The sequence below is a fragment of the Ailuropoda melanoleuca genome, chromosome 1 (assembly GCF_002007445.2).
Source record: "Ailuropoda melanoleuca isolate Jingjing chromosome 1, ASM200744v2, whole genome shotgun sequence".
Classification (NCBI taxonomy): domain Eukaryota; kingdom Metazoa; phylum Chordata; class Mammalia; order Carnivora; family Ursidae; genus Ailuropoda; species Ailuropoda melanoleuca.
The window spans coordinates 206,771,283-206,780,868 of record NC_048218.1 but is presented as its reverse complement, the minus strand read 5'-3'; the positions used below and the strand labels follow the sequence as shown (position 1 = coordinate 206,780,868).

Below are 9,586 nucleotides of genomic sequence, written 5' to 3'. Positions count from 1 at the left end.
CAGCTGGGCCAGGCCCGCCGAGAGGCCTATCCTTGGACAGCCTCTCAGAACAGGGGCAAGGTCACGCCTGTACCCCAAGAACTGCATGACCTCTTCTGAGCCTGAAGCATCTCATCTGTGAAATGGTGCTCAAAATTCTTTCCTGAAAGTGGAGAGATGATTCAGACTGTTCTCCTCAGCACCCCCTCCTCATCCCCCGGGACCCACTGCCTCTGCCCTCCCTGAAGCGCTCCCCCCCTCACCCCTGTGCAGGTGAGCTCTCTCTCCTTTGATCTCAGAGCCGGCCCCCAGCCCCAGCTAACCGCCCACGGAGTCACTGTTTGATGTATACACATCTCATCCCCCCAGCCTAATCTGGGGGCTGCACATCTTGTGGGCTCAGTGTTGACTCTGCTCCCTTCACAAACACTCTTTGAGCCCTTGTTGAGTGCCAAGAACGTCTGTGCCCTAAGAGTCTCACGCTGCAATGGGGTTGCATGTTTCTGTAAACCCCTCCCTGTCATCCAGGGTGGTCTGGGTGCAGAGCACTGTGGACCACCAGCGAGGGCTGCGGGGGCAGGGCAGGTAATACGGAAAGGGATCCAGGATGAGCAATGATTGGGGGTGGGGGACAGCATTCAGAAAGCAAGAACGCAGGCGGGGAAAAGGAAGGGGAGGACAACCTGGCACAGAGATGCGGGGGAGAGGGGTGGGCCACCAGCAATTGCGTGCCGTTGGAGTGGAAAGTGGAAAGTGGGGCTGGGAGCTAAGAGCAGAGCAGCAGGCGGGGGGCGGGGGCCGCAATCAAGGGCTGTCTTCTTTGCCCCCAGAAGCTGGGTTCCATGCTTGGTTCAGAGGAAAACCTCAGTCACTGCTTGAGCGCGGGGAACCAGGTGAGAAAGGGAGAGGCGGGAGGTCCGGGAAGGCTCGGTGCCCAAGGAGGGAAGGGGGAGGGGCGGCACTGCTGGAGAACCGCAAGGCCGAGGGAGGCGGTGGGGCCCGGCGTGTGCGTGTGTGTGCCCTCACTGACTCAGCAGGGACGGCGGACAGGGGTCGGAGGCCCAGGAGGCGGTGGGGCTGGCTGGAGCTAGCGGGGCCACTGTGACCCCGCAGGCCCCCGACCGACCCCGGACATGGGGCGGAGCGCGCGGCCGGCTTCGCGGCGCCGGGGGGGTTCGGTCCTACCGACGGGGCGGGGCGGCCCCTTGCGGGTTTAGGGCGCCGGACCAGCACTAACGCGCCGGGCAGCAAATCTTTTGTCCGGCGCGGCGCTGAGCCAGCAGGGCTGTCGCCGGCTATATAGGGGCCAGCCGCCGGCGGGGCGGGCACACCATGGCGCAGCGTTCGGGAAAGGTGAGTGGGGCCCCTCCCGGCCCGACACCCGCCGCCTTCCGCTGCTCCTCGTCCTCGGGAGGCAGGGGCCAAACTGTTACTTGAGGCGCCCTGAGGATCTGACAATCTGAGCAAAACTGGCAGAATTTCCTACCCGAACTGGGCGGCCTGGGCCTGGCGGAGGGCCTGTGCGGCGTGGGCGGTGGGAAGGTCCCTGTCTCCCACCGCCTCCAGCACTGGCTCTGGGGGCGGTTTGAGGGATCATGGAATCCGGTGGGCGACCGGTTCCCCCTGAATCCCTCGGGGCCATTGGCCAGACTTGTCTTGTGCAGGAAGGTGGCAAATTCGGATCCCCCCACCCGTTCTCTGCTCCCTCCCCTGGCTAATCTGGCAGCCTTTGGTCTCCAGGGGCTTCGGTCAAGGTTAGTGGGTGAGAACATAACTCAGTCTGCACAGGCTTGGTTATGCTTCAGTAACAAACAACCCCAAGAGCCCATCATGCCCTGGCACACCCTCCCTCTCCTCCTCTGCCCCCCAGAGGGACGGGGAGAGCTGGGAAGTCACACCCTGGCTCTCAAAGCTTCTGCCCAGGGGGCCCAGAAGGGTAGTCATATGACTACCATAGACAGGGCAAGTGATTACAGCAGTTACCAGCCCCCAGGCAACATTATTTGTACTTTGCCAGGGCCCTTCTAGGAGCACAATTCTAGAAACCCAAAGAGTTATTGCGTGGTTGGAATTTCACGCTCCACGGCAGAAAATGAACTTTGGGGCCAATAAGTTTTTGTTGTGTAGTTTAGGGACAAAAGGAGAACCTGTCGGGGCTACGTTGCCGTAGGACACTGTGTCTAAACTGACCGCTGAGTTGACAATGTTCCAGCTCTGACACATGCCTGTCACCCAAAGGAGTGGCCCAGTAAACAAAGGGATGAGTTACATTGAAAAAGGCACCCTTTTAAGCCAGTAATCCCCACACCAGGCCCTGACTTCTCCATTGCATTCAGTCTCTTCCATTAAGGGGCCCAGTCCCAGGAGCCTGACTTTCTGAAAATTCAGTGTTTGATTATGATGGTGGGGTTGTGGGTAAAATGCTTTCTCCTAAAAACACTTCCTGGGATGTTATGTTTTAACAATGAACAAAAACTGAGTTAAAAAAATGCAGTGGGAATTTGAAAAGAGCCTGTTTTCAAATGGGCCTGGGGACAAAGGGGGAATCCCTGTACCTTCTGAAATTTATCTGCTCAACCAAGAGCCCCCTCCCAGGTGGGGAGGGCCAGACCCTGGGTCTGACCTCAACCCACTATCCACGTGTTCTTTCACCCAGCTAACGGTGTTGAGCACCTACTGGGTACAGTGGACCTGGCAATCGGGGTTCAGTCAAGGGTGTTGGATGCCAGGTGTCTGCTCCTAAGGCTGTAAGGAGAGAGGCCCCTGACCCCAGGCCCTCTAACCTGGCCTTTCTAGATCATCCTCTATGAGGGCAAGCACTTCACCGGGAGGAAGCTGGAGGTCTACGGGGACTGTGACAACTTCCAGGACCGAGGTTTTATGAACCGGGTGAACTCCATCCGCGTGGAGAGCGGCGCCTGGGTCTGCTTCGATCACCCCGACTTCCGGGGCCAGCAGTTTATCCTGGAGCACGGAGACTACCCCGACTTCCTCCGTTGGAATGGCCACAATGACCACATGGGCTCCTGCCGCCCCATAGGAATGGTGAGTTTGCCTCCGGCTGGGGGCTTCCTGCCAGAGGGACCGAGGGTCAGTGCTGCTCAGACGTGGGACAAATAAATCTGGGGGCATGGCCCTCCCAACTTTAAGATCTAATGAGGCTGTGGGATGTTTAAGATGGAGAGATGCCCCCATGCAGACCTGCCACTCCCCTGTGGGTGGGATGGCAACGGACCGAACTCAAGAGCCCATGCCAGTTTTTATACCTACATTTAGTGGCACGTATCAGGGAACCAGCTCCAGTGTCCGATCCCAATGTCTTGCTGAATTTTCCACTTAAAATGCTGTTGGAAATATTAGAAGTTTGGATTTGCAACCAGATGGGGGAGAATTTAGCTAAAGCCGGGCTGACTTGGGCCCAGGGTATCCACCCGTTCAGGTCATCTTGGAGTGCTTTTCAAGGACGCTGATGCTCTGACCATGGAATGACTGAAGGAGGAAGCCTAAGTCACTAGCCAGTCCTTGGGAATTTGGGGGCAGGTCTCCTGGAGTCACACAAGTGGCTATCATCTCACAGTGTGGCCTAGTGTATGTAGGGAGAGCATAGGAGGGGTGTCACTACCCATGGTGAAGGACTGTTCATGTCTAGTAGCCCTTGTGCGGGGGTGGTTTGAGGACTGAGCGTTCCCATTCTTTTGGCTTCTCCCAAGTTACGAGTGCCAGCCGAGCTGCTGGGAGTCCACGTGGTCAGGTGGGAAATGGCCGATTCCCGGACTAGAGTCTCATCCAAGTCTCAGCCGTGGTCTCTGTAGGAGGACCCTTCCCCGGAAGTGGGGGCCAGGGGGTGCTAGTGAACATCTGACGAACCCCAGGGAGGGAATCTTGGGGGGGTGGAGGGGGGGACGGAGGGGGACTCTTTTCTACACCAGTTACAAAACCAGCCAGGCTTTGGCATCTCAAATTGTAAGAATGCTTTCTTAGTATTTCCACCAGGCCATAGACATTTGAAAAAAGGGATTAACATGGCTGGCTCTGGATCTTGCATAATGCTATTTATATGAAACCTATCCTCGGTATTTTTCGAATGCTGTTCTCCTGAAGAGCTATCCTCAGAGTCAGCTGTGATGCAGACCCAGCCCCTGCCGGCACCAGAGCCAGCCGGGAGCTGGCCCTCCTCTGACTTTTGGAACTGCAAGGAATCTTATAGGGGCTATGTACTGTCATCCCAGTGAGCCAGCAGGGATTTCAGCAAATGAGATCTCTGTTATTTGTTTTAGATTTTTGGCTTCGTGTTTTAATAAAAGGTTCTATTACAGTTTGTAAAATATTATCATGTAAAGGCTTGCCCCTGGCCTGCGGCCCCAGGGTGGGGATGAAGGGCAGAAGAATGCATTGGGGTGGCTGGGGCAGGGGTCCCCCAGTCCAGGCGCCAGAGGGGAGCCCAGTGGCCCAGGCCCTGGTCAGAGCACGGCCACTCTCTCCCAGGCAGTCTGGCCCTCTCTAACCCTTGGATTCTTTAGTTGAAGAAAGAATTGCTTGGACTGCTTCAGGGGCTTGGAAGCTTTTTAAAGGGATAGACCCCTTTCGTCCAGCCAGATCTCAAGGTGCCGGAACAAGCAGAGTGCCGTGTTTACGCTTGTGCTGGAGTGGCGGGCCCTCACTGGCCCCCCAGGAGTTCCTGGCCACACTGAGTTCTGTGTAGGGGAGGGAAACTCAGTGCCGTTTACCTTCTTTCCTTCCTCCACTCCCACGGGGCCTGCAGCACGGGGAGAACTTCCGCCTGGAAATCTTCGAGGGCTGCAACTTCACCGGCCAGTGTCTGGAGTTGCAGGAAGACTGCCCTTTCCTGCAGAGTCAGGGCTGGTCCAAGAACTCCGTCAACGCCATCAAGGTCTACGGGGACGGAGCGTGAGTGCAAGCCGCAAGGCCGGGACCACAGCATAACCAGGCCCTGGGCAAGCCAGGTGTGGGGGGCTGCAGGGTGGTCAGACCCCAGCAGGGGGGGCAGCCTGGCCCCTGCCCTGGAGGCCCATTCCCTCCCTCAGCTGCCTCCTCTGCCCCAGTCGAGCAAGGGAGTGGCTTCCTGCATGGCTCAGTAAGGCCTTCCTGGGGAGACTTGGGCCCGCAGAGGCTCCACCCAGTGGGAGCAGAGGTAGGGAGGTACTTTGCAAACTAATGGTTCTCTGTGATTAGACCGATCTCCTGGTCTGTTCTTTGGTCTACTCGAGCCAGGGGAAGCCTGCTCAGAGAAGGGTAGCCCTGCCCACCCTGCACACCGCTTACTTACCTAGCAAAGTGGACCCCTGAGTTGGACCTTTCCTGCCAAGTGGGCAAACAACCAGCACGCAGGCCTCCCAGGGGCATGGACATCATGGTGGCTCACTTCTGGTGGATAGACTGTGGCCAGTGGGAGGTTTGGCCCAGGCATAGAGGGACTTATCCGCCCTTCCACAAGAGAGTCATCAGAACCCCGGGCTAGCCTGGCTTCTGATGGCCCCTGCACACTTGTTTCCTTCCATCAGCCATGGGCAGCCTATACACCCGTCGTGCTCAGCCCCCATGTCTTCATGGTGGCCATCTCCCATCTCCCATCCACCGAGCCAGCGGATGGCATTGCCTCCTTTTACAGAGGAGCTAGTTAAGGCTCAGAAAGTGACCTTGCCCGCTTGTGAGTGGGCAGCTGGGACTGCAGCCAGGCATTTGGCCTCAAGTCAGTGTCCCTGGTGTAGAGCAGGGAGCTTCCCGAGACCTCAGCCCCATCCTGTCTGCGGAAGAGCCCCGCTCGGGTTCCGGGAACATGGCTCCTGTCACGGCAGCTTAGGGATCCAGTTGCTGTCTGTGTGTCTGAGGTTTGGGATCAGGGAACATCGAAGAGGTTCCAGACAGTGGTCACAGGAGAGACTGAATGAAAATAGTGGCTGAGCCAGAGGAAGAACTGGACCCCCCACCTTCCCCCCCCCAGGGCAGCCTGACCCAGAGCCCAGGGCACCCCTGCCCCTCCCTGCTAGCTCTGTCACTCTGGTTCCCTCAGGATTCATTCTGTCATGTCTGCCTTTCTCTGCCTCTCAGAAACCCCCTGTTTGCCCTCAGTTGGTGGCACCCAGGGGTCTGGGGGGTCGAATTCCAGAACAACAGTCTGCCTGGAAAACTGCTGCCAAATTGTGTCTCAGGAGGCGAAGTCACACCTTTGCATGGAAGGTGTCCTGAGACCTTGCTGACGCCCCTACACCTACCCTGGGCAACCCCCGGGGCCTCTTGAGAAAAACGGTGGGAAGGTAGGAGCGAAGAGTTTCGACCACAGGGGCACGGGGTCTCCTGTAATTCTCGATTTACCCAAGAGGAGATGGAGACTCTGAGGCTGCGTGTGGCCAACCCACGTCCAGACCCAGGGCTCTGCTCTCCTCCCCACAGAGCACTTACCCTTAGCCTCCTGTGACTTTAGTAAAAGGGAAAAAAAAAAAAAAAAAGTAAGCCTTTGGCAAGGAGAAGCTGCCCGAAGGTGATGGCCTGGATCACCTGGTCTGGATGTGACCTCCTTCAGGGCCTTTCCTGGGGTCTGATGGGGGCTTCCAGAAATGGCTCCCTACCACCTCCCAGAGACCAGGAGCTGCTTTGCGTGGGCTCCCGAGTCAGCTCAGGATTGACCTGTCCCCACAGACCCATGTCATCTGGAGGGATATGTGCCATATCACTGTCCTTACTTCCTGCCCCTCAAGGGCACAGTCCCTGAGCGCCTGTGGATGGGCCATGCCCCCTCCTTCCTTCCTCTTCGTGCCCTGTCTATCCCCAAAGTCACAGCAGGAAGCCCGGGAGCAGAGGTTTACTGAGGAGGCCCAGCCCATGGGCGTGGGGAGGTTGGGGAGAGGAGGGGGGCAGTTTGGGCACAGTGGAGGTCAGGGCGCAGGGAGGCTGGGTGTGTGGGAAAGCCGGGATAAACCAGGTCGGCCCTGAGCTCCCCTGCAGCTCACATGCTGGCTTCTGTCGTCATTCCTGACTCCTGACCCTTGTGCAGACTGCATGGGGCACCAGATGTGGCGTCAGGAGGGAGAAGAGCCCACAGTGACAGGAGAGGGGAGCACTGGGGGAGCTGCCCTGAGCAGGCCACTCAGTAGGCTGTGTGGCTTCGGGCTCAATGGGCTCATGGGTTCTGAGTCTGTGTCTCGGGGGAGAGTTCCCTCAACTGCAGAGTGCTTTGGAGTAAGAGGGCAAGAACGGTTAGGGCCACAGCGGGAGCTCACTGCAAAGACAGAGTCAGAGCACCCCATGGCCTGGGCCTGGAGGGACCCCAGCAACCAGATCTGGGTGTGTAGCCCCGCTTTGCTTCACACGATGAAAAAGCCGTTTTCTATCCATGGTGAGGGGGAAGGGAGCATCCGAAGTGCAGAGAGGCCAGCCTGAGAAAAGGCGGGCGTGACAAGTGAGGGGCAGCTGTCGGAGCCGCACTCCCCCCCACCTCTACCCCTCAGCTCACGCGGGGCCAGGAGGGGTGGCGAGCTGGTGGGAGGTCTTCTCCCCCTGCCGGGAAGGGAGGGCACCTGTCCTCAGCAGCCCGGGGTCACCTGGCCTCCCTCTGACCCCAGGTGGGTCCTGTACGAGGAGCCCAACTACCGTGGCCGCATGTACCTGGTGGAGCGGGGGGACTTCCGCAGCTGCTCAGACTGGGAGGCCCACAACGCACGCATCCAGTCGCTCCGCAGAGTGGTCAACTACTTCTAGCCCGCCTGGACCCCCGCCATGCCTGGGGATAGGGGCAGCCCCTTCCACCCCCTGCCCCCGGGGGCTCAGACCCTCGGGAATAAAAATCAGAGAAATGCAGAGCTGAGCTGGCCTGCGTGATTTCCCTGCCCCTCTCTGACACAGGGCAGCCGGTGGGCACCCAGGCCCCAGGCAGGGGGCTGCCAGAACTCAGGGCAGGGAGCTGGGGGGACCAGGAAGGGCGGCAGGGGCACTGTGAGGGGAACACAAGAGCTGGAAGCGGTCTAAAGGTTACAGAGTCGAATGCTTTCCCTTAACTCGTGAAAAGCCCATGCCCTGAATGGGGAAGGACAGCCCCTGGTCCCAGAGCAAGCTTCTGGTGAAGCCGGGGTAGGGCCCAGGCGCTTCCTCCGGCCGGAGCCCTGGACCAGTTAGGGTGAAGGGGCGAGAAGTGCTGGGGGTTGGGGGAAGGTCCCAGGGGGTCTGCCGCGCAGAGGCCGCTCCCTCCTGGCTGTGCCTCTCCCTTACTCAGCAGCTCGGGGCTGCCAGGCCATGTGGTCTGCTCTGCAGCCAAGAGCCTGACCCAGGGTTCATGAGTCTGCCTCTCCGGCTGATCTTGGCCTTGGGGTTTACCGGGAAGGCCCCTCTGAAAGGATGGGCTGGACCTTATAGACACACGGCCCCTTATGTCTTGTACTGGCTGCTTGGAAGATGCTCGAACATGTGGACTCGGAGGGAATGGAGGAGGAGACTTGGAAGGAGGCTTGGGGCTGAAGGGAGTGTTGAGCGTGCTCATGGGGCTGGGCAGACCCAGGGCTCCCTTCTCCCCTCTGGGTGAATCCGTGGAACTTCTTCGTGGCCTGGGCCCTCTCCAGGACACCAGATCCACCCTGTTGGGAGTGGGCTCAATGGAGGGGAGCACTGCCCCGGGGGCGGGGAGGAGCCTGTCCTGGAAGGTAGTGGGGTTTCTGGGATAAGAGGGTCCTTGCTCAAGACACCTCCCCACCCACACTTCAGTGTCCAGCCTCCCCTCCCCGATGAGAGACGATGGGAACCTTCACCCTGCCTGAAGCACCCCCCCCACCAGAATCCTGAGCCACAGAGCAGTGTGGACTGACCCTGGCTGTTCAGATGGAGAGGGAGATGCTCCTTCCACACAGGTCCTCTCCTGTGGGTTGGGGTCCTGGGAACACAGGGGCACTGGACACTTGGACACTTTTATGGAGATGGGGACCCCAAAGATGTCTGTCTATTCCCCATTGCACCTGGACCGAGGTCCCTGGCTGGAAGAGGGACAGGGACTGCAGCAGCAATTGTTCCCAAGAGTTCTGACCATTGGCTCAAGCTCATGGTCCTGCTTTCCAAACCCCCACACTCTGATCCTGGGGTTCCCTGCTCCCCACAGTTTGCTTCTTGACTGGCCACGCAGGCTCCCACCCCCTCCTCACCACACATCTTGCATGTTCTTTTTCCAGTAAGGGAAAGGGGTCCCCACTGGGAAGGGCTCCTTTAGGCTGGCCACTCCCTCAGCACCCCTATGGGAAAGTACTTGAACCCTGGGGTTAATACGTAAACTGGAATTGAGCTGTGGACAGGCTGGGGGTGGTAGGGATGGAATTTAGGGAGGGAAACAGGGTCCCTGAAAGCAAGCCAGAAGTCTCCGGGGTTGGGTTCTGCCGAGGGTTCTGAGTGAGGAAGAGCAGATGGTTGTCCTGGTGGACTGTGAAGGTGCAGTTCCCCCATTTCCTAGGTTCGGCCCCTGCGCCCCGCATCCCCCACTGAGACAGAAGTGGAAAAGGTGAGTCATCAAGAGCTCCCACAGTTCACCCCGAGCAATGCCTGCCAAGATCTGGGCAGCAAAGGCATAGGGGCCCCACGAGTCTGCTGGGGGACCCCTCTAAGCAGAGGTTAC

At 58.8% G+C, this 9,586-nt stretch overlaps 1 protein-coding gene across 4 annotated transcripts; it reads left to right on the top strand.

Annotated features, from left to right (window-relative positions):
• The first annotated feature begins 763 nt into the window (after nt 1-763).
• On the top strand, nt 764-9,060 carry CRYGN (crystallin gamma N). 4 transcript variants are annotated; one of them, XM_034639726.1, is made up of 5 exons: nt 764-872; nt 2,776-3,024; nt 4,742-4,887; nt 6,049-6,254; nt 7,560-7,696. In XM_034639726.1, the coding sequence occupies exons 1-4, from the start codon at nt 822-824 to the stop codon at nt 6,236-6,238; spliced, it is 636 nt and encodes a 211-aa protein (XP_034495617.1). In that variant the 5' UTR covers nt 764-821; the 3' UTR covers nt 6,239-6,254; nt 7,560-7,696. The 4 variants fall into 4 exon arrangements, with proteins under 4 accessions (XP_034495617.1, XP_019651143.2, XP_034495620.1 ...); XM_034639729.1 differs by lacking the exon at nt 764-872 and adding an exon at nt 1,001-1,332; XM_019795584.2 differs by lacking the exons at nt 6,049-6,254; nt 7,560-7,696 and adding an exon at nt 8,692-9,060.
• The last annotated feature ends 526 nt before the right edge of the window (nt 9,061-9,586 follow it).